Consider the following 26,779-nt stretch of genomic DNA (forward strand, 5'->3'; position numbering starts at 1 on the left):
CTCTGGTCTGCAAATGTAATGAAGCATGGAAGCTGTATCCAAACTCACACCTGCCACTTTAATAATATAAGTAACATCAACATAGAAATATTCAGTGGAGGCAACACAAGATTTTCTGTCACAGTTATCACAAATAAAGACATTTTCTTTCTCTTGAAGATTCCTTGGTTTAGTCTTGACAGAATCATTTAGTTCAGACACAAAAAACAAAGAAATTAAAAAAATATTCCAACACCTTTTCCTTCAATTGAGTCACACCTTTCTCAGGCCGAGTTCCCCTCAGTGCATTGGAATTCAAGAATTACAAGTAGGATTGGTAATTTGTCTTATTGTGAAAATCTTCTTCATGACCTGATAGACATCAATAAATAGAGTTGTCCAAAAAAAGAAGAAGGAGGAGCCGGAGATTGAACCCTCTCTGCGGACAACCCTTTCAACCTCCTGATCCAGAGCCTCCCCCTTTAATTAGTCTGCTTTTGTCGTAGGGCTCCACTGGTGACATGAAGTGTGAAGGCAAATGTACCTTTTGACGGTGTTGAGGAACAAAATAGACCTATCTAGAGTTTCCTGAATGTCATCATATAGGGATGTCTTATGTTTTTGATGCCCGCTGAGTCTTTAAGCTTCTGTAGCAGTTGTCGCTGTGAGAACGTACGACCGTTGGTGGGATGTCCTCTTTCTCCTGAGAGGAGAAATCAATCAACAAAACACAGAGAGTTACATCATTTAAATATTTTTTTTGTAAGAACTCCGGTTTAATATGGTTTAAATGTAATAAATAATTGATTCATGTAAACCAAACTCAGGCACTGAAGATTTTTGGTAAAGTTGCTTGTGTTACATACTGGGTCATTTTAACCACACACTTTCTATAAACAACTGTCATTAGGACAATATTACTTATATTGTCCACTAAAAAAACAACTGTACATCTGAGAGATACATAAATAGCCCATGATGATACTGACTGCTTGAAAGAGAACAAAAAAACTCACCTTCTCATAAGAAACGCAATTGCGGCTATAATAACCAATAAGACACCGATGCACACACCAATGAGCAGCACTCTTCTTTCGGTGGTCTTAGGTGGGGTCGCAGCTGCAGAGGACAGACAAATGAAGACAGCAACTGTCAGTCAAAGTGGCTGATCTACACTCAGTAAATCCTCTATAGACCAGACCGTCTCATTTGGGCCTTCGTGGTCTACCTGGCCCATGAAGGAGGCGGTCTTCAAGGGCCAGGAAGACAACGTATATCGGAAGAATGCATCCTCTGAATAGAGACCACAGCTAGAGGCTCTTCACCCACCTACCTCTAATACCAGTGAGTGTCACAGAATAAGTCTGTGATCCATATGTGTTGCGTGCTACACAGCAGTGCTGCCCATATTCCTCTGCGCTGATGGTCGTGGTGCTGAATGTGGAGCCTGCGGATGTAGCCGGGGACTGTCTTGCTTGATGGAAACTGTTGTCTGTTGTAGGGAGACACGCTGCACCCTGGTACCAGGAGAAGGTGTGGACAGGTGGGTTGGCGTCACTGCTGCAGGTCAGGGTCACAGGGAGGCTCCTCTGTAGCTCTCCAGGTGGAGAGATGGACACATGCGTATTTCGAGGTGAGTCTGGACAGATGGGGAGGTCAGAGGTCAGGTATAAGCCTTGTTATAGTCTGTCATTTCATTGTTAGTTTAGAATGAATTGTGTTGAGAAGTAAGTTTGAATGTATGTATACATAAATGTATATGTACGCGGACGTTTCTCTATACAACAAAAATGAATTAATAGAAAATTATTGTGATTGAATACCTGTCTAGAGTATTTAACCGAGTTTATTTGTCAGTCTGCCTTTGACTGGGAAAGTTATTGGATAAATTGCTGCTGAATGAATTCAAAATGAGTGGATGAGTTTGCTGAAGGGGAGATCTTTAGTTGATACGATGTCGTTTTTTATTTCCAACAGTTCACAATCATGAAAACTGTGGATTTGAACAGAGGATAGAAAACCAAAATGCTAACTGTACATATTTCCTATAATTACATTTTGACTTACACTCTACATCAATGTCCAGCATCGTTGAGTTCTGTTCTCCCTCTTCAGTCTGCATCTGACAGTAGTAGCTGCCAGAGTCATCAGAAGCAACGGCGCTGATGTTCCACACCTGTCCGGTGTATCTTGGGGGGGCGCTTGTGCTCTTGAACCACCTGAAACGGGCCTGTGGATTGGCTGAAGGGCTGCAGCAGGCCAGTCGCAAATCGACGCCCTCAGTGATGCCACCAGAGGGACTCGCTGATGTTGACACTGCACTGGAGGAATCTGGAGAAAAGATATGAGGTTAGATCTTTGACTTCATATGTGTCCAAGTAGACGAAATTCATCAGTGGATGTAACAGTCAGTAACTGTATTTATTCTGTGATTTCTAAAATGTGTTAGTTGTTTGTTAGAAAAGAGTTTCTTTATGTAAAAAGTTGTATTTTTTACTGAGATATGAGTTCTGCTGAAATGAAAGGGTTTTATATGTACTCCTTTCTACATTATTATACAGGCTATATACCAGGCTATTAAATTAATAGTCACAATTTTGGCTTACAACAAATGTTAAGGTCTAAAGCTTTAAGTATTAATTACTATATTTTTTTTTTAAGCCACTGGGTGCAAGGTTTAGTTATAAAAATGTGAAAAAAATAAACTTTAGCTCTCTATATTCCCAGATCAAAGTACATTGAGGACATGACCTCAGTGTGGTTCATAAATCTGATTGTTGGTTTTAATAATTTTGTCATGAGTTATAAAATTGTGCAATGATGAGTACACAGTCTGTTTTACACCTAAATTACACAACATGGAAACCCAGATAAACAAGTCAATAACAAGTGTTTGACTTCACACAGAGGTTTCACAATAATTGCTTAAGGACATCTTAGTGGTGGAACAGCAGCCCTACTTCCCAAAAACACTGACTACACTGCCCCACACACACAGTGTGAGACTGGCTCTCGACAGGCTCTCATACTTTAACCTGTGCTACATCCCCGTTTGCTTAATGTTCAGCAAAGACAAGTCAGAGTTTGTCTACACATATTTGGTTGTGAAAGCAGTTGGTCAAGGAAGGTCATTGGGAAACCTGATTGTAAAGAAGAAAATGACCAGGTTCACATAGTTGCCTTTTTATGTGCAGACAGTTTCAGTTCTACTTCTCATAAATAGCACATACTGTCAGACTAAAGGTTCCAGAGTGGAATTCTGTTTTACTTTGTTTGATTTCACTGGCTACAAGTGTTAAATGATGTACATGTTGATACTTTCGGTAGCTGTTCATCATTTCAGGGAATGAATAACGTTACATTGAAGGCTTGTTTTGTGTTTGCCTTTTGAAATGATGGTGAATTATCCCCACCTGCCACCAGTAGCTGTACACCTCCCTGCGCTGGCATCTTCTGTGTTGGGTGACTGGTGATGAGGTAAAACACGTAGCTTCCACTGTCTGATGGTCTCAGATCAGAGATGCTCAGAGAACAGTTCTTTGTTCCTGCTAGTCCCAGGTACTGCACCCTGTTCTGGTAGGATGGATCCGGGAAAATACCTGCACTGTGGAACACATACCTGACACACACACACAAACACACACACACACACACACACACACACACCCTGGTATGTATGTTGTTTTCTTAAATGAGTTGCAGTAGACTGTGTCTTCTGTTCCAATACCTCGGGGTGATACAGCGGCTGTCTTCCAGACACCAGATCTCGGACAAAACTTCGTACTGATGCCCTTCTTCCCCTCCTCCACCCTATAAGAGAACAATACAGATAGTTGCAGCCAAATGATCAATTCTGTGTTTATTTAATTTTTGACTGTAGGTCTTCAAACCTCTCTCAAAATGCGAAACCTTCATCAAAGAGTAATTTCTGTTACCCTTCATCAACTACCTGTGACTGCACATATCCTTTCATTGCCTTACAGGTTTTAGCCCTTACAGAGTGGACACCACGGTCGACCAACGGCCTACAGAAGCTAACAATGCCTCCTTTATTCAATCACCTGAGTAGAGAGCTGTTCCTCTGGCCTGGTTTCATTTGAACTTTGGGGGTAGTCATAGGAACAAGGAAGAACCAGCGAAGAACCAGTCACAGCACAGATGGGACCAGAGGGGAGATGAACTGACCAATCGCCAGCTAGAATACCTGAGGGGCATAAGATGTGAGATACCACATTATAACCATTTATATTCGTGGAAATCAGTGCTGTGATGTGAAAACATCTTTAAATAATGATCATAACTACAGTAGATACAAAAAAATGCTGATGTTACTGTATCAGTTCCCTTCAGCAATTTCAGTATTAGAATGACTCTATACTGAGATAGAGTGGAACCATTATCAAAATTACTAAATGTAGCTTCTTGAGAGTTATTTTACAGTTAGTTTTTTATCTACTGTATTTAACAAATGCTACAGCCTCTAATGGACATTATAATTTTGTATTCTTCCACTGGGTATAAGAGAAATAAGAACAAGTCTCCTTATACTACTACCAGTACTACTACTACAAATAATAATAATAATAATAATAGTTATAATAATAATAATAATAATAGTAAAAGAAAAATACAACATTAAAAAACTTTTCAAAATGCACATTATAAAGTGCTTTACAGTGGCAGCTCAATGAAATAGACTAGTCATTAAATGGTCACTTTTGAAATGGAGTGGTATTTGATGTATAAAAACCACCACGGTATAATATATGAAAACAGAAATAGAGAAATTAAAACTCATGGAAGACTTTCTGATAAAAGCATGGGACAGAGACATCGATCCTGAGCTGACCCAGGGGTCTCATTTATAATCCTTGTGTAAGCACAAAATAGGTCCAGAAGTTTATGTATGCCACTTCTCACACATCTTCTGGATTTATAAAAACAAACTTGACGGGAGAATATGCGCACTTCCTCGCAAACTGACCGGAAAATGACGATGCTGACGTGAGGTGGTGAACTGAATTAGATTATTGATCCACCTCATCATTACCATTTAAACCAACAGCGACATTTGTGCTCGCGTGACACAACTATTCCATAAGAACCTTCATATGAATGAGATATAAAACAACATACTGCTAATTAAGTTCAGATTTGATAAAACAAATTCCGGCTTTTGTTTGCACCTACACTTTTCTAGTATGAATCCTACCCACTGTTTTATAAATGCGGCCCCATATCTCCTCAGGCAGGTCTCTCCAGAGCCTCAGGGCCCTGACTGCAAAAGCATGGTCCCCTCAGTCGGGCCCACTGGATGTGACAAAAGCCCCCTGCCCGAGGTTCTCAAAATAAAAGGTAAGATAGGATATAGCTTGGGCGGAGACCATGGAGTGCCTTAAGAGTCATCAGTAAAAGGGGTGATATGATCACCGCTCTTATTTCTGCTTAAAAGCCTGGCTGACAGGACAGTTTTTTTCGCAAAATAGAAAATGAATAAATCAGCTGATCTTTACAATGCTTGAGGTGTGAGCTATCATGAATGTTGCTGGTACTTCTACACAACACAATCTTACCTTTCAGAGATAGTATGAGGAGCAGCCAGCAGCCTTGTGTCACTTCTCCACCCATCTTCTGCTCTTTCTGTTGTTTTCCAGAGCGTCTCCTCGGCAGCGTCGGCGATCTGTGTGTTTCTCTTTTCTCACATCAAACACTTAAGTCAGACTTCAACTTCCTTTTTTATTTCCACTGCTGAAAAGGAACTAGAGAAATGATTTGACTTGGATTTCAGCAAAGGTTTCCTAGTATGCATATGTGTGCCTGTGTGCTCATGTGTGTTCCTGTACTTATATTATACCTTTGTGAGGACCATTTCAAGGGCAGACCCTACAGAGTGAGGACATTTTTGGAGAGTGAGGACATTTTGGCCAGTCCTAACTTCTTGAAGGGACTGTTTCGGGCTTAGACTTGGTTATAGGGTTAGAATTAGGTTTAGTGTACAGGTGAGGCATTTAGTTTGGGTGGTTAAGGTTAAGGTAAGGGGAATACATTTTACCATTCATTGTCCTCACTGAAATAGAAGTACAAGCGTATGTGTGTGTGTGTGTTAACATGTCTGTGCATGCCTTTTTTTTTTGTTTTTACACTTAAAGAAGTGATCACTAGTTACTTCAATTGTATTGGATTTGGCTGCAACCAAGTTTACCCCTGAACAAAAACAAAAAGTGTTGTGTGGACTCAAACACTTCACCCACTACTCATACAACATTGCAGTTGATACTGCGTGCATTTTCATTGTTGGGTGAACTATACCATTCAGACTTGGTTTTATGGTTAGGGTTAGAATTAGGTTTAAGTCAAGGTTAGAGGCTAGGGAATGAATTATGTCCATGGGTGTCCTAACACTATAGAAAGGCGTGCATGTGTTTGTAATGTATTCATATAAGGGCATCCACAGTAAAGGAGCTGGTGTTGATGTGTGTCACTCTTGTGATCCTTGCTCGTGCGTTCACCTGCGCAGAGTTCTCGTGCGCGCTCTTGTCCAGCCAGAAGCGTAACGTGACGTCACTGGTGCCCCTCCAGTCTGCGCAGCTGACCGCTCACAGGACGACCCCCCCCCCCCCCCCCCACACACACACACACACACACGGACACACGCACACACTTGATCCCAGCTACGGCAAACCTCGGAGAAAGTCGGACTAACTTGTGCTTCACCTGCTCCAGTTGTTCCAGATGTTTCTGTGTTTTCTACTAGAAGCGGGTGCAGGTGGCTTTGGTTGAAGGAAAGAGTCCAAACTGTCGCTGAGAACTCTTCCTCTCTCTCTCTCTTTTGTCTTTCTCCGCGGTCAGGAGCCTGTGAAAAGAGACGACAAGGATTCACTGAAAACTGGGATTTACCTGTGGTGACGCCTTTTACATCTTTGGGAATAAGTTTTATGATTTTTTTAAGAAGAAATAAATACAAACAACGGAGGGCTCCACCTGCTGAGAAGAAACGACAGGTGAGCCATTTTTCCGCACGTAAAGCGTGTATTTCAGCAGTCTGTGATTTATTACTACTCTAAAATTAGTTTATTGATTATAAACAGGTTTTTGCACTGTGCTGCTGTTAATCTAGATTAGATCTACAGTTAGTTGTATGTTAATGTGCTTTGCTCTGTTGAACCTGTTTTGTTCTATATCAACCTGATGCAAACGGCCATCTAATGTGATACAAATAGCAAAGCACAGATTATAATTCATTATTTCTTAAATATGATCGTTTCTGATCAATCAATTAATTCAATCAACAGGTTAGGAGACACTAAAGGTGCAAAAATCAACAGCTATAAGATAAAGATGTATCTTAATTCCCTTTAAAAGAAAGTTTTCGATATCTCATGTGACTTCATGGCTGCAGGACACTGAGTTCTGTAACTGTTTTAAACCTGTGCTGGTGGTTAACAAAACATTTGGCTCACTTTTAAATCTAGTAATATGTGACTAGATGTGTACATGTGACTTAGATACAAATAATAGGGAAATAATAAAGATACAAGTTACACATCGAGAACGTGGTCGACGACCTGGCGTTCGGGGGGGGGTGGGCCCTTGACCAAGTTGGTCTTATGTGTCAGTTTCTGTCTGTGTGTGTGTGTGTGTGTCTGTGCTTAAACATATAGCTTTGTGAGTACCATTTTGAGCAAAGGCCTTTAACAGATGTACATTTTAGTCTATTCTCACTTTCAAAGAGCTGATTGAGTGTTAAGACATGATAGTTAGAATTAGGTTAAGGTTAGGATAAGCTGTGGAATGCATCCTGTCAATGATTGTCCTCACTGAGAGAGAAGTACAAGATCATGTGTGTGTCCGAGTTAAAATAAAGAAACACAACTGTCAAAATATTGACATTGATGTGACCTATCGGTTTACTACGATCTTTTTTATTAAACATTTAAGGTAAATCATTTGATTATCCGTTTTATAAAAAGAATACTCATAGATGGGGAAAGTAGCCCTATGACTTCATATTATCAATGGTATTCAAATGCTCTCTTATTTTTCTTTCTTTATAACTCTCCATTATTGCAGGCTTTAGGGATTGTTTAAGGCTTGCCCTAAGGAATTAGGAGATAAGGAGGAAGTAAGGAAGGAACAGAAGAAGGACGGAAGAACACTGATCATCATTCCTGTCCACTGTATACAGATGTATGTTGAGAAAGTTGTAACAGAGGGGAAGATGGGTGAGTGCACATTTTACAAACACAGCTCTCTCTCTCTCTCTCTCTCTCTCTCTCTCTCTCTCTCTCTCTCTCTCTCTCTATATATATATATATATATATATAGATATCGCCTTATCACACATACACACACACACACACACACACACACACACACACACACACACACACACCCACATGCAGCTGTGCTGGTCATGCCACAGCTCACGCTGTCGTTCTCTGTGTTCTGGAGCAGACATCAGTCCACTTGTCAGTTAACCATTAACAGATTTGTTCAAAGTTGGTTGTCCATCTCTCTAAATTTCCTCTTCATTTATTTTAAGAGATTTGTCTTTCAGCCTGAAAAACATTGACTTAGATTGGCTGTAATATTTTATCTTCCAGTAAAAAAAGAAAGGTCTAAACCCAAATAGAAATGTGATAGTGATGATAAGGGGGGTCACACATTACCGGAGTGTTTTCCACCAGATACAACTTCCTTTCAACGCATCACTCTCATTAAAACTAGAATGACACTGAGCAAGTGAATACCTCCACAACAGTTTGGATCACTAGTCTGGATTTTTATTTGTACCAAATTGCACACACTCATAAATATCAGTCCTGAACCTGAACAATACCCATTCTCTGAGAATATAAGAAAATGTTGAAATGTTAAAGAAAAGTGAAATAAATCTTGGATCTGCCCCCTGATCCAGTTATGAATTGAATGGATTCTTTCCTCCATCTTCCACAAAATGCCATGGTAATCTATCCAGGAGTTTTTGTTTCAAATATTGTCAGATAAAATGTAACCTGCACAATATCAAACTCCCCTACTTCATTCCAACAGTGTGCTCCCATCAGCATCAATGAAACCTCAAAACAAACAACACAGAGAATCCATATCTGTCCTCCTGTTGCTGGCCATTTTGGCAGTTTTATGGCTCCTAATGAGTTTACTGCAAAGTATATGATGCTTTTATAGAAGGAAAGATAAGAAAAGTTGCTGTTGATAGAAAGCTTGTGTGCCACTGTGCACTCTGAAACGACTTTTTCCTGTTGTGACACACTTTTATTTTTAACACAGATTTAAAACATTACTGAGAGAATACTGCAAGGTCCCCCTCATTCGTTTTAACCCTGTTCCACAACACAATGAGTACCCACCTTACATTGCAGTGCCAAACTGAGTGTCGGTACCATGAAGCCAGCAGCCTCCCATTAAGTGAGTCTTCAGTAGAGAACTGATATCATGCCAACATAATCCATTCTCATTGGCAGATCTTCTTCTTCATTTTATGTCCTTGTTGTGCCGTGACTTACTCTCCGTCTGGGCAGCTTGATGTTTCACGGTTTCTGTATCCTGACTGCGAGTCCACCCAGATGCAAGGAATCATAGTGTGTCTTTGGTGTGTGTAATTACAGGAGAAACAAAGTCTAGTCAAGGAGTGGCACATGTGTCATGGGGGCTTGTTTTGTGTACGTCTGTGCTTTTGTTAGATTAGGTCAGACATCAATTTCAGAAGCAAGCTGTATTTACCTTTAATTGCGACACGCTCACATGCGATACGCTCACACACCATGCGTGTGTGAATGAGTGCAGCAAAACAAAAATGCACACTTAGGCAAAGGCTAAACATAATTTTTTATAAATTGGCTAATATTTACTATACACAGTGATTGTGTTTACTTTAGACTTTTCCACCATGGCAACCACTACAAGTGTGAGTCATTGCTTATATTGTGTCTCCATCTTTATGCATGTGAGGTCTGCTCCTGCTTCATCCCATCTTACCACACATGAAAACATTTGGTAGGTTCTGGCTTAAAGATCGTCCTGGTTTGGGTCGTTTGAGTTTAACAGTAGTTTTGTCATGTGGTTCCTCAAAGTCCAAATGTCAGTTCATGATAACACAGTGGATGCTGACTGTGCAGTTGAGACTGGAGTGGAACAGGAGACATAAAAAACATAAACATAGCACATTAAGAATTAACTTTAATGCTTAACTTAATGCCAATTCATATGACAACAAAAGCTAGTGGTCAAAAGATCTATCCTCTATGATAACTTACCAAACTATCAAAACAGTTGCAATAACTTAGTAAGTAGACCTTAAGTACAATTTACGACTAACTCTTAGAGAAAAGGACTTCAGAGGTTTTTTCACAGAGAAATAACAAAGCAAGCAAAGGCTCCTTATTTCTGTTTTAAATACACCATGTGTTATCTATGCATTTTGGTTTGGGGCAGGGCGTGGATAGCCACGTATCTCATCTGGTGCACAGCTGCTTCTTTCTATCCACCCTGTGGTACTACAGTAGGCGGGCGCAATGTATCTAAAGCTCAGGGTATCCCTCCCAACATCCCACAGAAAAAGAAATGACTCACAGAACCTTTTTCCACTCTGCTGCATGTGGCTGCCCATATGACTCATAGGTTAGGATAGAAATAACCCAAACAGAATATTTATTATGTACAGCATGTGGAAGGGTCCCATATAGCACGTGATGATTTATTTGCACCTCTCGTGCCAGCTCTGTTAACTGCATTGGCAACCACAGATCCAAATACACTTTGGGTCAGTCCACCATATGTCTAGAACGCTTTGAGTGAATTTCTTCAAATTTGGTACAAACGTTCAGTTTAGCTATTTTCTGACATGCACTGAACTCCGGATAATCTCCTGACGCTCTCTGGAGGGACTGCATGCGAGAACACAAAAGTCAGTGTGCGAAACCCTGGACTTTTTGCACAGTTTTTCTTACCAGCCCCCCCAGGCGTTTCTAACACACTAAATCAATACAAATATCTCTATAGATGATAAAGCGCTGCCATACGTAAAGGACAAGTCAAGAGAGCTTCAGTTGATCAGGGCTGACACCTTTGCCTATATGCTGTAAACAAAAATAATTGATTTATATGTTACATCCTGCCTCCTGCATGCTTATTTGAATGCTGCGGAGATGTCTGCATTGTTGTGAACAAATCTGACAATCTCCTGTTGTGTTCTTCATATGTGAAAGGCCCCCTTGTCGGGACGTTCTTCAGAGTTCGGCAAACTGCTTTAATGTGGCAACCAGCTGCAAGGCTTTTTTGAGTTGACCCAATTTAAGGGCTTTTTTGAGTTGACCCAACTTAAGGGCTTTTTTGAGTTGACCCAACTTAAGGGCTTTTTTGCGTTGACCCAACTTAAATAATGAAGTTCACTCAAAATGTTATTTGGAGTAGCTCTGAATGGTGATGTTCTGTTAGACTAACTTAACATCTCCATTCAGAGCTACTCAAATCTACAAGTTAGGAATACTAGATTATATGCTTGCTAATGAATTGAAAACATACATCAACAGAACTGGATAGTTTCAGTCGAGAGAATTTAAGCTTAAACTTGAAATGCTAAGTTAACTCAACTTTGCTGCCTATCAGTTGAGCTAACTCAAATTTACTCTATTCATACTGTTGTGGGAATTCAATAATAAGAGCAAAATTTTATAAAGAATATGTTTATTAAGAACACAGGGTTTAACATTATAAACATCCAATAACTACAAAAAAGGCAACATTGAAATTGCAGCAGCAGGGATACTTAAGTGAACTTGGTAACATTATACACTTATTTTCAAAGATAGAATATGTAAACACAACACAACACACCATGCTTTTTACCTCACAGTATTCAAACAAAGCGCAAGAGTCGTCTACTTAGAAGTCCCTATATTGTAGAGTAGAGGTTAGTGAATGAAGGGGTGACTCCTGACGCAGCCTTAAAGTCTCCAGTGTTGAAATTGCTTCCTTGTGTGTTCATTCAAGTTAATGGCTACACCACCCCCCATGATTTTCTCTGTTACTTCTCAGTTTAGTCTGTTTCATCCATATCCGTAAACGTCAGACAGACGGCAGTGTTCTTATATACGCTTAGCATAAATGAGCCTGGAGAACACCTCGAAAGAATCCTTGAAAGATTTGGCATAAATGTTCAAATAAAAAGTACTTTTTTGATTCTTGAGAGAGAAATGTATAATTTGTCATCGTCTGGACAGAATTGTGTTGCATAACCCAGATAAAGTTAATGCAGGTTAAAGTTATATATCCTGTTCAGACTATAATGGTTACAACACAATACAAACTTCCATGAATCAGTGCTGGTCACCACACTTTCTATACCACAGCAGTTTCAGATGAACCATGCCTTGTAACACACACACACACACACACACACACACACACACACACACAGACAGACACACACACATAGGAGAAGGAAGTCTCAGGTAGAAGTGGACACAATAGAGTACTTGTTCTGTGAGATGGACAAGCACGGTGTGGGGGTAAAAGAGGGAAAGAAAGAAGTTGAAAAGAGGACAGGATGAGGGTTGGTGCTAGACCTGAGACTTGTAGAGGAAATTTGGGGTATAGCTCAGAAACCACTATCTAATGAACACAAGCCTGGTGTCCCTCTGATAATATGCCCAGTGGATGTCAGACATAGAGCAAAAACCCACTAAATTATTATTTGCTCAATTTCTGTGCATCGTCATTGTCACAGTCCAAGGAACAAAATGCCGTTGTCACGCTGACTGCAAGTTTGCAAAGGAAGACTAACCAAAGGAGGGAAGGAGAGAGGACAGGTAGGGAAGTGGAGGAGGAGCAAACACGAGGCACAAGAGGGGAGTCGTGGTCGGAAGGAGGTGTGGAGACATGGAGGAGAAGGAATGGAGCTTTTAAAAAAGAAAAATTCCAATCGAGAGACAGTTAGAGGTGGGCAGGTACAGTTGTGGTGTAGAGCAGGGTGAGCAGATTTGAGGAAATAGCGGAGAAGAAGGTTAAGGTCGGTGGAGTAGCAGGGCTACACAGCTATCGTGTTTCTCCATAACAACATAGAAATTCAGCAACTGTGGGACCAAGCGGGGTCAGTGGGTCTGTGTAACGCTGGATCCACGTCAGTCTTTGAGGTGTTTACTTCCACAGATCAAGTCACATACATAAAGAACTGATTTAAGTAACTGGGCTGGATTGTTCTTGCTCGCTTGTCTGATTAAAAGATTTAACATGTTCCCTATAAATATTTATAGTGTAAATGTCACAGTTCAATCTAAACATTGAAATGGAGGTTTCACTTATCCCCCCCCCGCATGTGAGAGAGGCGGGAAAATGTTAGAGACAGGAAGGAAACTGGGCATGTAAACTGTTTTCTCTGATTTGATAAGAAGGACTTGTATACTTAGAGTATCTCCAGCTGTTTCCTGCCTCACAGATGGACGGTAATAGTGTTACAGTTGTGACTGTCTTATAGTGAACAGAATATCCACTCACAGTCAGGAAACTCACAAATAATCATGGACGCAGGCTTTCTTGATTTAAATCTTTCTTTTTCACTGCATGAAAATCACAGGTTGAAATATTAAATGAATGGTGGCTAACTGCCATTTAAGCGAGTTAGAGTTACAGAGTTTTTGCTCGTATCACACTGTCACAGCTTACTGGGACATCTGCATGAAAAACATTATGGGTTCTCTCCTGCACCGGAATCCTGCTAACTAACAGGCAAACACAAAACACAACCTCCTTGGTAATGATGGTATATTAAACTAAAGTAAACCATTAGCATATGCATGATATGAGGTATATCGCTGTTAATGTTTATGCCTGCTTTTTTCATCAGGTTGTTTTCTAACACTAAGATGTGGGTTAAGTTGACAAAGTCTGCTCAGAGCAGTGGATAACAAGGCAGAAAAAGACAGTGAGAGCAAAACACAGGTGCACACGGGACAGACATGGCACGGAAATGGTTTGTTCTTGCCTGGTGGAGAAGTGCTTTAGACTTTAGACTATTGATCAGTGTCACTTGTACTTTTCGGTCTGTGCCAGGACACAGAGCTGAAACCAGCTGATGTTTGTTGTAGGGTGGTTGAGTCCAAAACAAAGAGCCACAATCACACAGGAGCAGTCTGAGCTTTTGCTTTGTAATATCTTGTCAAACATATTCATGCATACATAAATATGAGTAGAACACAGTTAATGTCACTGTTGTTATATTTCATCTCTTAACTCTTCTCTTCAGCTTTGTGTGTTAATGCAATTGTGAAATGTATGTGATGTTAAAGGCGTTGAAGCTGCTGCTGCGCCTGTGCATTCAAGTGTGTGTCTTTGAGTGCAGGCTTTCTATGTTCACTGATGTGTATGTGTATGTGTGTGTGTGTGTGTGTGTCTGTGTGTGTGTGTGTGTGTCTGCAGGGAGCAGGGGAATCTCTCTGACCTGTGTGTTCACCCCCTGCCGGGTGATCGGGGCATTAGTGACACTGATTATCTTGGGAGCCATAGGAGCAGCTGTTTGGGCCGTAGGTTAGACCACATGCTCTTACACATTAGACACACATTCTATATTCAAACAAATCTGAGAATTAATAGTCTTTTGTTATTCCCTGTCGTACATTGCACTGATGCCCACTGTGTTACTACTCTTCTGTAGTTATGTACTGCACGATGGAGGAAGACACAGGCCTGTATGACGGTGAGTGTGAGAGGACATGCTGATGGTTTCAAAGATGACAAAATATTTCTAATATGTAGCTTTCATTCTGTGATATAGTTCGAATGAATATTTGTTACCATAGATAACTGATTAAAGACCATCTCCCTAAAATTACTTAACTGGATTCATGAATTGATTTACACAAACAAACTGTTCATAGATAATTGCAGTCTACAGATGTTGGATTTTGTTTTAAATGAAGATCTTTTTTAGATAAAGGTCTTGAGAAATTTGCAAAAATGCGAAAAATTGCCATCACAATGCTTAAGAAAGTCTTTCAATATGTTTTGTGGTAATCCATTCAATAGGTTTTTTGTGCGTAATCCTGCTAATCAACAAACAAACCAACACAGATAAAAACACAACCCCCTTGGTAGAGGTGATAAATATCCAATGTCCCTGGGATAAGTCACAGTTGTAAAGACAAATGATATATATATATGTGACAGGCAAACAGGAGTGTGTGTGATTACATGTGAATACATGTGATTCCCTGCAGTCCAGGTCAATTCTGCTGACCAACGTCTTAGAGTCTTCGATTCCACGCACAGGAGGTGGCGTGAAGTGTGTTCCTCTTCAGCCAATGAGCTGCTTGCTGGTATCAGCTGTGAAGAAGTGGGCTTTGTCAGGTGAGATATATTATTCTTATTATATAGTGTGAATGTAGTGTAATCTAACAAAAATTTGATTTGGATCAGTTTAGGGGTCAATGCAAAGTCCTAACAATGATAGCTCTCTCTCCTGGTGTATGTGTGTGCGGTTTGTGTGTGTTTGTGCGTGTGTGTCTGTGTGTGTGTGTGTGTATGTGTGTGTTTCAGTGTGGCGAATTACTCAGTCACATCGGTGCCAGAGGCCAGTAGAGATGCTGGAGAGTTCTTCTGTGTCAGACAGGAAGAGCTTAGCTACGGCAAGAAAATCAAAGACTCATTGTTCCCATGGTAAAAAAACATCTGTTTGTCTGTCTGTCTGTCTGTCTGTCTGTCTGTCTGTCTGTCTGTCTGTCTGTCTGTCTGTCTGTCTGTCTGTCTGTCTGTCTGTCTGTCTGTCTGTCTGTCTGTCTGATGCACCACCTGTCCACCTGCTGGGACTGACGCTGTGTGTCTGTGTTTCAGTGACTGTGAGAGTAGGGAGGTTCTCACTCTGCTGTGCCAAGGTAAGATGTTCTGTGTGACAAACTGGTTCACTTAAAGCTAGGGTTGGTAATCCTGGAAAAGCAAGCGAGCGCAGGCTACGCTTGAGAAATGCAATGCCACAAAGCCTGTACACCACTGCTGTATTCAAAGGGTCAAGCCCTTTTTGTAATTTACATTTAAATAACTTTTTTTGTAACAATGATGGCTTATTGCATTAAAATTATATTTGATTTTGGAAACAATCTTACGACCCCCCTCTCAGGGTCTTGCTACCCTCCGTGGGCTCTGACCCCTAGTTTGGGAACCACTGATATACCGTATGTTTAATTGTGTCACATACACTTTACATAGATAATGAAGTGTGTAACTCCTCTCCTCTCCTCTCCTCTCCTCTCGGCAGACTGTGGCAGGCGTAGTTTTGCAGCAGACCGTATAGTCGGTGGTGTGGATGCCAGGCAGGGCAGCTGGCCTTGGCAGGTCAGCTTACAGTACGATGGAGTTCATCAGTGTGGAGGATCCATCATCTCGAACCGCTGGATTGTCTCTGCAGCTCACTGCTTCCTCCAGTACGTGAAAGAGCTGCCTTATGTTAGAGATAATTATTTTATTAAGTTTCAGTAACAGGCCAAATCCGTATTGAAGAATTTAGTAATAAGTAGCGTATTATGACTCTCACATGACGGTAGAATCAGATTCTATTGAAAAGGACATCTGCTCCATTTGTGTGATATTTGTGTGCATTTGTGTGTGGACAGCTGAAAAAACCTGAGACATTCTTCCCCTGTCTCTCCTGCTATGCTAGACGCCGCACTGTGACTAGCTGGCGTGTGCTGCTGGGCTCCATCTATAACAAACCAGTCAACGCCGTCGCGGCGGAGGTGAAGACCATCGTTGTTCACAGCAGCTACCTGCCCTCTGTAGATGCCAACATCGATGACAACAGCAGGGACATCGCCGTTCTGGCCCTCACCCAACCTCTTACTTTCACTGGTAGGACACACACAAACGCGCTGGTGCACGCATGCACACACACTCAACTTGAATATTTGAGTGAAAGATGACCATGATTAGAGATGAGGAATAATGACAAAGGAATGGAGGGAGACAGAGACACACAGTCATCCTGTAATGAGCCTGTTTTAGGTTTCCTTGTCTGTCCAGGACAAAGGTTCTTTTATCCAACATGATTAAATCAGCTATGAACAGGTTTCCACCGTTTCCTCTTATTACTATAACACTAATGCACTTCCTTTCTGCCATGGAATCCCCGGTGTCCTTCAGTAAAAGATCTTTTCCATTTTCTCCACGTATTAAGGAAAGAAGGACTAACTCATGTAATCTATAGTGATCTTACTATACTCTGAGTGTTTGTGCCCTCATGTGATGGTCGTGTCCTTCTACACTTTGTAAACGCAACATCACAAGCAATGTTTCAGTAGCTCAGGTCTGACATCTAGTGTTTGGTGTTCATAATTACAACCACAGCATTATGTGCACTGAGGAGAGAATCTGTCTTGATTTTCACATTTTTCTATGTGGGATGATAGTTTATGTGTCATGCCGAATGTATTCATAAAATCACCTTTGACTTCGACATTTATTTACTGAAATCACATGATTCATTAAGGTCAACATTTAAGTCATTGCTTGTTTAATTTAAGCTGATTAGATTTCAGCAAAAATCCTTGTTCGAGCACATTTTGTTCTTCAAAAAATCTTGGAAAATTAAAATTTGTAACAAATTACAAAAACAAGTCTGGAATCAGAGTCTGTGCAGGAATGATGGTGGATTGGATCTGTTGTAGCGAGTTCCCATCGATAAACACGCTCTACCAATTACAAGTCAGTTATTGTCAATAATGATGTTTCACCCTGTTTGTAGCATCAATTAACTAATTAAAACAAACTTTACTGTAAAGATTAACATTTAAACATTCTTAATTTCCGGCATGACTGTGACATCTTTGAGAAAAGTTTGTTGGATGTGGTCCATATCTTAACTGCTGAAATGGAGGACATTTCCACCACTTCTTGTCTCCCTGTCTGGACACTTGTTTTGTTTGATGGTTCAGGATTATCATCATAGCCACATGTTTGCTTGTATCTTAAGACACAGAATATGTTTGTGTGTTTGTGTGTAGAATCCATCCAGCCTATTTGCCTGCCAGCATACGGTCAAAGACTGATAGACGGACAGATGGGAACCGTGACGGGCTGGGGAAACGTTGGGTACTATGGTGAGTCTACAGCTGTATCATCGTACACTGCAGACAGTGATTCATTTGATGACGGTATTTGCATTCATTGATTTCTTTGATTGAAAAGTATGACACTCAAAACGTTTTGTTATTTGTATTGAAACACATCAATTTGCTCTTCCGTGTATATTTTGATCAATAAAAGAGGAAAATAGTGTGATAAGTCATGACTGAAGAAGCAGATTCATATTCATATATCGGTGTTTTATAGTCTGTAGTATTGTTGGTTTCACCAGGGATGTTTGACTCGCAGGTCATCTAGCAGACGTCCTGCAAGAAGTGAGCGTCCCCATCATCAGTGACGCTGTCTGTAACGCTCCCGACTACTACGACAATCAGATCACCTCCAGCATGTTCTGTGCTGGTTACGAGAAAGGAGGCACTGACGCCTGCCAGGTCAGAGTGTGCATGTGTTCATGTACAAGAGCTAGCATATGTGCATGTGTTTGGTTTTCTAGTCAGGGACCCATATTCTCAGATATGTCCTAATGTGTGTATCATCTTTATTTAATCTAAAATCTAATATCTAATGCATATATCCCTGCTTGTTTGATATCATTTTACATTCATACATTTCTGTCAAAGCTAAGGCACTTATAAGGTGTATGTGTAAACTTCTAGCACCATGTGTGGTTTCAGGGAGACAGTGGCGGTCCCTTTGTGTCAGAGGACTGTCTGTCTAAGAGCAGTCGGTATCGGCTGCTGGGGGTGGTGAGCTGGGGAACTGGTTGTGCCATGCCAAAGAAACCTGGTGTCTACACCAGGGTTTCCCGCTTTCTGCCGTGGATATCTACAGCCATGAGGGTGAGACGTCGTATGCTTTGTAATTTATTGTGTTGTTACAATGACAAATAAGGACATACGGATAATAATACTTGGGAAATGTATAAACCACTCATCACCAGTGAAGGGACAAATTTAATTCTGCACTTTCTTTGGTCCTTTACAATACACATGCCAAATATGATGCTGATAGGATGAATGGTTATTGAGATGTCTTCCACATTCAGACAGAGAATTCAGAACCTGCAACACTGATCAAAAATCGAGTCATCTAAATGATTTGGTGGCGATTTTCACCTGATGACTCGGTTGTCGATCATTGCTTTAGTATATTTGCGAACTGTTCTTCAGACAGAGATTTGTGGAATTAGTAGATATATAATCGGGTTTATCTGCTTTGACACTGCTATGGCCACGAAAAACAGAATGATCAACAGAGGACTAGCTAACATTTACTCACACAGACCCAGGTGTGTTAAAACAGTTTCTCTTCTCACCTCTCTCCTTCAGAACTATCACAACTCACCAGGGGTTCACAAATTGGCCCGGACATGAGATGCTCCTACATTTCTACTTTTTCTAAACTGAGACGACAATACGGACAAATCCTGTACATGTCAACAGGAAGTGTTACAATGGAGGGTCTTGAAAGCTGCGATGTTCCTCTTGTATCGAAGTTCTCGACACCCCTTCTTATCAAAAAAACATTCTCAAGGATTTCCCCCCCTTATTCCACATGGTAAAAGGTTTGCCTATATCATATTCCTTTAGAGAGGAGTCAAGCGACCACATTTATCCAATAGTTTAACTGTTTTTTTATTCATTGGTTCAAGAACAAATGATCAGGGGCTCAGATTTGAGGAGAAAGTCGTCTCTCATTATGACGAGTGAAGACGTGACCATGCAAGCAAATGTTAATTTGTATGAGTATATGAGTCCCATAAAAGCAAAAATCCTATCAAAGATAATTGTTTTGCCAAAATAAAAGCCCAAGAGAACATCAGAGTCTGTGGGTCCAAACCTTCAGGCAGCCATTCACAGCAAAGGACTTTCCACAAAACGGTAGATATGTAAATCTTTATATGTATTCCTTCAATTTCTTTCTAACCTGTAAACTTCTCCTACTATGTGTTTAAAGGTCTATATCTCCCCCACAGATCTTTCTATGTCGATGTGAACCTACTCAGATATAAGCTGAGACTTAGCACCTTAATGTTACAAGATCCATGACTTTATTTAACTTGAATGTCCCGAGTCTGAAGTTTAAAAATCTGAACCTGTCCAAGGTCTGGAATGCATCTGGAAGTTTTGTAGATTAAACAAGACACAGAGCTCGTTAAGAGACAGGAATAAAGTTATAATCAAACTTTGCTGCCGAGATATTATCGAGACATTATGAATTTTATTCATAAAAAGTCAAAAGTGGAATAATACAAGACTCACTATACTGGATTTAAGATTCCTGCCATGTAGAGCACAATGAAATTATTTTTCTGAATTGGCATTGGCAATTTTTATTCTCTCTTTTTTTTAGCTGCATTTACTACAATGTCAGCCGAAGCTACATTAGAAACAAATAACCAGTATAATATTTGAGCTAAACATCAATAACATGAATGAAATCTTGTAAAGACTCAGGTCTATCTTCAATATTCTAGGTGTAATCACAAGTATTCATTCGATAAGATTTTAATGATTTTAAAGATCACGTGCAGCCTCAGCACTTTCAATACTTTCACATTGTGCAACACAAAGACACAGACAGTGTCAGTGATGCGTGAGTAATTCCAGCTGATCAGACTTATTTCGACAAATTTACAATTCTTACACAGTATAATTGTCATTTTGTTATAAACCCGTGTGCTGAATGCAGTGTGTGTTTTTATGCAGTCGCCTGATTTCATCATGGACTATTATTCATACAAGATTTAACTCTTTACCAAATTTCCATGTTTGCATCAGTATTTTGGCTTTATTTTGTAAATATTAGTTAGTAAATTTTTGTTTCTTGTAAATGTAGATGTTTTTGTCTGACACAGATCTTATTGCCAGTCGTGCAATAACCTCATAAATCCTCCTTGTGAAATAAACCTTTTAGTACGTATTAGAGAAGGCTTTACTGTACCTCTGAGTACCTGTAGCTAACACTGTGTGAGGATCCTTCACCTGTCATGAATAAAGAATGGGATGTGAGCACTAATATCTACATTTAAACTGTTTGTGGCATGTTTGCTTCTGATGTACAGTATGTATGCATTTATAGCAAATGTGATGTGAGAGATAAGTATGTAAGATGTAAATTGTAGCATTGAGTATTGTATTGAATAATTAAAAGCGACTTGCCCACAATAACTGTGTTGATAAAGTCCAATTTATTCTTATTAAAGATTCTCTACACTGCTGCATATATAGTGAAACTGCAGTTTGCAGTCTCATAAACACAGCAGCACCAATCTCTGTGGTAGCTTTATCAAAGATAGTCAGATTGTATGAAATAGCTGCTTCAGTCAGTGCAACTGTAAACTAAACCTCGAAGGAACAAAGTGGAATAATAAATACATCATAAAACAAAAGTCGAGTAGATCGTAGAAACCTCGCTCTTTCCTTTTGTGGCCCTGAAGAGAAGATGATAATGTTAATGAGCATCAATGCATCAGAAGTTTGTGCTGCAGAAACTTGGACACTGAGGTCAAGTCCTCTGGAAAATATTTGTTTCTTTTTCAGAAGTTCACATTCCATGGTAACACATTTTACAAATGTGAATAATATTTATTTTAAACTACTTTAAAATTTGAATTTCTTAAAAGTTAATTAGGTCATATATTTTAAACAGATTTGAAGTGAAGTGAACGGTGTCATGGTGTTTTTAGAAAGAAAGCAAAGCAAATTCAGTCTGATTCAGACCCATTATGAATGTATGAGGTGTCAATGTAAAGATACAAGTGATCGAAAGAACTAAAGCAGGGGTTCTCAAAGTGGGTCAGGGGCTGCTAAGGGGTCCTTGAGGCGTTGAAGGGAGTCCCCAGCAAAGGGGAATGATTTTTGCACCATAAGTAACACACTAAGAGAATGTATGAGATATTTGGTCCTGAATGTCGTACTCCTCCTGAAATAAATCCATATATTTATATATCTACATTATTACTACCGTATTTCAGCGGCATACAGAACATATTCTTTTTGGTTTTGGTGCTTTTAATTTTCATCTATCAGTCGATTTATCCATTATCTATATCGCGGATCCCTTGAGGGTCACAGGAGCCAATTCTTGCGGACAATGTGAGAGATACTTCCTGGACAAGTCACTTGATTATCACACACATTATCACATTAACAGAGATTAACGTTAAACTTCACATTCTCACCTATGATGAATTGAGGGAGGAAGCAGTGGTAAACACAGGAAACCCAGGCAGACATGGGGAGAACATGCAAACTCCAAACAGGCCACAAACTGCATTGGTTATTAGTTTTTCCTTGTCAAAAAAAACAACAGCAACAAGCAACCCACATTTGTTACCACATTCACACTATACCTCTCGCAATTGTTTCTCAATCCTGTGGCTTCACATTTCAAGTAGTTGTTTTGTAATAATGGTAAACACAGCAACAGCAGCATGATATTTCAATAAACCACACACACACACACACACACACACACACACACACACACACACACACACACACACACACACACACACACACACACACACACATTTTTACATGTACAGGAGACACTTGTCATTATAAGAGATGTGGAGACAATATATATAAACGGCTGTGCCACATTCACTCTCCCTGACATTTATTGACTCACCAGTACAAAAGATGTGATACCACAAGAGTCACCAAAACAAAGACCCCTACTCTGGCTATGATCAGGTGAATCCGGCTGCCTGAGGAGGAGACACAGTAGGGTTTAATCAGAAGAGGACAAACCTAACACCACTCTGTTGAACACAATAATGAAGATTAATTCTTTAGCGGCACGAACCACGGTCCTCTGTTTTCAGGGTCACCAGCAGAGCAGTTGAGTTGCCTGTCCCCACACTGTTACTGGCCTGTCAGAGGTAGAGTCCAGTGTGGGATGCCTCCACAGAGGGAAGAGACAGCACCTGTCCCCAGCCCACCTGGAGCCATGAGCTGGAACTGGGAGAGTCTGTCCTCTTGTACCAGGTGTAGTTGTCGGCCGCAGGGTTGGCCACACTGCTGCAGGTCAGTTTCACACTGCTGCCCTCAGTAAATTGTTGATCATCTACTGAAATTGCCATGTTCCCTGGGCCGTCTGAAAACAAGGACAAACAGCACATGTGGAATAATGAGACAAGAGACAACGGTGCAACTATTTTTTATCTGGGCTCCTCAAATCTGAGGGTCTCATGATTAAAAAAATAAGCAAGAGATTGTTAAGGAGTAACAGGAGACAAAATTTAATCAGTAAATTTTAGACTTTAGACTTTACACTTTTTCTTGTGAGATGTTGGATGCATTCACCTTTTCAGGCCTCAGGAATATTTAAAATAAAATAAACTCTCTTTGGCTGAGCAAACCTTATCACACATTGCTACAGCAGATGCGTGTACTTAGCTGAAGGATAGGGTTAGGGTTAGGGTTAATTTTGTCTCATTTTGTTTGCATGACTTCAATTATTACTTTTGTTCAAATATGTCAGGCTCATTGATAATATTTTCTACAAAATAAGACAATTTCTTCCCGACAAAATCTCTTTTTTAGTAATCAGGTTAATCTGTTAAAAATTATTTTCTCCTGTAGGACCTCCAATATCAGGAGGCTGTTCATGTTGACGTAAATGCATGCTACAGTGTGGGCATGAGTCTGTAACGATCTGGCAGTTAAGATTTTGTAGAAGTGTTTTCTGTTAACTGTTAGATCTCTGTTGTTTTGTGTTTGAGTTGTTTTCATGTGTGCATTCTGTTTCTTGTTTTATTTTGTAGTCTCTGTTCCTTGTTGGTTCTTTCGGTCTTCACTTCCTGTCTTGGTGATTGTCTGTCTAACTCCTCATGTGTTGCACCTGTGGCCAATCCCCCCGCCTTCCCTGTGTATATAAGCCTCTGTCTTTCCCTTTGTCGGATTGTCTGTTTTGCTTCTTGGCTTTTGTGGTTCCTATTCATCTACCTGCTGTCCTGTGTTCCTGTCCTGCCTTGTCCTGATTCCTTGAGCCTCTTCACTTTGAACCCCTCGTGTAAGCTTCCTTGTCTTTTTGTTTAGTTTAGTTATTTTTACATTAAAAAGTTGTTTTTGTTAAACATCTCTGCATCTGGGTCCATCTCCTTCCACAAACGTGACAGAGTCAACATGAAAATTATAATCAGCACTTCCTCCTTCAGAGCCTTTCACAATGTTTGCTCCAAGGACTCTTTGACACATCATGATAATACTTGGGCAATATTGAAACTGAGGAAGAAGATAACTGAGAATTTTCAACTTTGCCTTTTACCATTTGAAAGGCTGACAAAAGATGACACACAAACATCTGTATCTATCTATCCATCTATCTGTCTATCTATTGAAGTAAAACATACATGAGACCAGATTTCTCATTGCAGCATGTCTTTAGATTAAGATTAAGATGCATTTATTAGTCCCAAACACATGCACAGACATGCAAAGGCACACTCATGCAGGTAGGGAAATTTAACCTCTGCTTTTGACCCATCTGGTACAGAGCAGTGAGCGCCCATGTACGGCACTCGGGGAGCAGATGTTGGGGGAGTAAGGTGCCTTGCTCAGGGGCACAAGACAGGGTAGGGAGACTCTTGGACAGATCAATCCAGGTTTGTCTTTTTGTTGTCTCTCCGTGGAGTCTAACCAGAGACCTTCTCTGCCCATAGTCCAAGTTTCTGCCACTAGACCACCGCCTCTATCAAAGGACATTCAGGTGAATGTCGGTTGAGTTCATCATGTCATCGCCCCTCCAGCTAACATTGTTCCAGGCCTGACCGTGGTACAGTCCACTGTGTCAGGGCTGCAGGTGAGAGATGGTGTGTTCCTGCCCTGAACTGATTAACTCTCCGTCCATGTACAGGCTGTATCCTCTGGGCTCAACAGGTGGCTTGTTGTAATATGTGCCAAACTGAGTGCTAGCTTATTTGGTCTTGGTATAGACAAAAATACTAAACACTAAATAATTACGTAAACGACCTCAAGTTAAAATAAAACTTCAAGATAAACTGTGAAGACTTCCAGTGTTGGATAAACAACCTCCTGTTGCGCATCCAGTTTAGCTATTACTGCTAACTGTAGACAGTCATTTAATTCACCGTCTAAATCAAGTATTACGTAAAGTAGCTGTAGCTGGAATGGTGAATGTTGGATAAATGCATTTATATATATTTTATAACCTTGAGCCACAGCACCAGCCTCATTCACCTATTCACACACACATTCATGCTGCGTTGTGTCTGTCACATAGTCAGCAGAGCCGTCAGGGGTTATTAGTGGTTCCCTATATTGCCAAAGGAACCTGTTAGCCTGTGGACCGGAGGAGGCAGGGATCGATCAACCTTCTGTGGACAACCCACTCTGCCTCCTGAGCAACAGTTTAAAAGGCTCCCAGGTAAAACTCCCAAACGGTATCCCTGTAACAGAGCAATAGGCCATTGCCAGTGGAGGAGTATCTATTTAGTTTTGTTTTCACCGTGTCCCATGTTCACAAATGTGCCAAAAAACTGAGGCACTCTCTCAACCTGCTGTCTTGCAAAATTAACTTGTTCATTCGGTTGTCACATTTCCATCACTGCTGACCAGAGAATATAAAACCAGTGTCTACTGCGGAGTCCTTTTACCCCGGAGTGAATAAGTGAATTCTAGTTGCAGGCAGAAGCCGTATGTAACTGGATGTTTTTGGGAGTGTTTTTTTTGACCAGTGGAAATGGAGCTTTACACAGAATGGGGCCAGGCGTGCTGTGGAAAAATCCTATAAATTGAGATTCAGTGTTAATAGTTTACTTACACTGAACATTCAGAGTCACAGAGTTGGATCTGACTGTCTCTTGTCCCAGTACAGCACAGAAGTAGCTCCCAGCATCCTCTCTCCTCACCAGGAACCCTGGTGTCGGCACTTTCTGTCCATCTTTAAACCAGACAATGGTTGTAGGTGTAGGACAGTCTGACACACAGGTCAGACTGAAATCATCTCCCTCTTTCACAGTACTCGGCTTTAAAACAGCGATTAACTCTGGGCCAGGTACAGAAACGGAAAAAAAAAAAATATTTTACTCAATTTTATTTATTCATGAGAAATCTATAAATTAATAATTATAACTTTTTTTTTACCATTAACAGACAAATAAGCGTAGGTTTTGCTTGTCGACCTGTCTGATGTTGTCACAAAACTAAAGTAGTATTTTCTCTCATCAGTGGGTTGTATGTTGTTGATCTTCAGACTACAGTTATGATGTAGATTACCCAAGTATTCAAAGTCCGGGGGCGAAGGGAGACTAGGAAGGGGATGCAGCCGCCACGTGCCAGATGTAAACAGGGGTCTAGACCAGCCCACCTGAGTGACTGTATCACGCCAAGGGTAGTCATAGCTACACTGCATAACTACTGACCCCCCTCTCAGAGCACACTGATATCCGAAGGTCACGCCCCAATCTCCACTCCAAACACCTTCAGGCAGAAATGTTGACAAATACACAAGTTCAATTTATAGGTAGAGATAACATCCGATACACAATTGTGTGTTGTCATTTCCTTACCTGGCATAAAAACAAGGATCATCAGCATCCAACTTTCCATCGTTAAATTCTGCCTACAACATGATAATTCACAACACGGTTCATTACTCTACATTCTGGGGACAGCACTCCATCAAATAAAGAGTTTTAAAGTGAAAAGTACTCTCCCACTAAAGCAAACAGACCAATTGCTTG

At 40.5% G+C, this 26,779-nt stretch overlaps 3 protein-coding genes across 3 annotated transcripts; 1 reads left to right on the forward strand and 2 right to left on the reverse strand.

The window, feature by feature from the left end:
- Window positions 1-37: 37 nt before the first annotated feature.
- LOC133965166 (B-cell receptor CD22-like) lies at window positions 38-6,010 on the reverse strand. Its single transcript, XM_062399583.1, has 8 exons — window positions 5,553-6,010; window positions 4,041-4,183; window positions 3,707-3,789; window positions 3,393-3,598; window positions 2,047-2,310; window positions 1,313-1,618; window positions 996-1,098; window positions 38-682 (listed from the first exon to the last, which is right to left on the reverse strand). The coding sequence occupies exons 1-8, from the start codon at window positions 5,605-5,607 to the stop codon at window positions 619-621; spliced, it is 1,224 nt and encodes a 407-aa protein (XP_062255567.1). The 5' UTR covers window positions 5,608-6,010; the 3' UTR covers window positions 38-618.
- Window positions 6,011-6,599: 589 nt separating this feature from the next.
- On the forward strand, window positions 6,600-21,236 carry hpn (hepsin). Its single transcript, XM_062398726.1, has 13 exons — window positions 6,600-6,980; window positions 8,050-8,201; window positions 14,413-14,520; window positions 14,648-14,689; window positions 15,210-15,339; window positions 15,529-15,648; window positions 15,823-15,863; window positions 16,244-16,409; window positions 16,646-16,833; window positions 17,985-18,080; window positions 18,355-18,497; window positions 18,741-18,905; window positions 19,395-21,236. The coding sequence occupies exons 2-13, from the start codon at window positions 8,165-8,167 to the stop codon at window positions 19,437-19,439; spliced, it is 1,281 nt and encodes a 426-aa protein (XP_062254710.1). The 5' UTR covers window positions 6,600-6,980; window positions 8,050-8,164; the 3' UTR covers window positions 19,440-21,236.
- A 50-nt stretch (window positions 21,237-21,286) lies between these two features.
- Window positions 21,287-26,779, reverse strand: LOC133964563 (carcinoembryonic antigen-related cell adhesion molecule 6-like). Its single transcript, XM_062398727.1, has 6 exons — window positions 26,606-26,779; window positions 26,181-26,516; window positions 25,858-26,082; window positions 22,879-23,169; window positions 22,250-22,780; window positions 21,287-21,499 (listed from the first exon to the last, which is right to left on the reverse strand). Exons 1-4 carry the CDS (start codon window positions 26,643-26,645, stop codon window positions 22,949-22,951), a joined length of 822 nt encoding a protein of 273 aa, XP_062254711.1. The 5' UTR covers window positions 26,646-26,779; the 3' UTR covers window positions 21,287-21,499; window positions 22,250-22,780; window positions 22,879-22,948.

This window comes from Platichthys flesus, chromosome 11 (genome assembly GCF_949316205.1).
Source record: "Platichthys flesus chromosome 11, fPlaFle2.1, whole genome shotgun sequence".
NCBI lineage: Eukaryota > Metazoa > Chordata > Actinopteri > Pleuronectiformes > Pleuronectidae > Platichthys > Platichthys flesus.

Bases quoted from the DNA above. Each gene is read 5' to 3' on its own strand.
- LOC133965166 (XM_062399583.1), bottom strand. From the start codon at position 5,607: ATGGGTGGAGAAGTGACACAAGGCTGCTGGCTGCTCCTCATACTATCT. The intron at 1,619-2,046 runs GTAAGTCAAAAT...CCATCTGTCCAG, and splicing joins GCTGGACATTGATGTAGAGT to ACTCACCTCGAAATACGCAT. The intron at 683-995 runs GTGAGTTTTTTT...TTCTCCTCTCAG, and splicing joins ATTGCGTTTCTTATGAGAAG to GAGAAAGAGGACATCCCACC.
- LOC133964563 (XM_062398727.1), bottom strand. From the start codon at position 26,645: ATGGAAAGTTGGATGCTGATGATCCTTGTTTTTATGCCAG. The intron at 26,517-26,605 runs GTAAGGAAATGA...TTCTGCCTGAAG, and splicing joins GATCCTTGTTTTTATGCCAG to GTGTTTGGAGTGGAGATTGG. The intron at 23,170-25,857 runs GTAAGTAAACTA...CCTTGTTTTCAG, and splicing joins TGTGACTCTGAATGTTCAGT to ACGGCCCAGGGAACATGGCA.
- hpn (XM_062398726.1), top strand. From the start codon at position 8,165: ATGTATGTTGAGAAAGTTGTAACAGAGGGGAAGATGG. The intron at 14,690-15,209 runs GTGAGTGTGAGA...GATTCCCTGCAG, and splicing joins AGACACAGGCCTGTATGACG to TCCAGGTCAATTCTGCTGAC. The intron at 18,081-18,354 runs GTGAGTCTACAG...TTTGACTCGCAG, and splicing joins GGGAAACGTTGGGTACTATG to GTCATCTAGCAGACGTCCTG.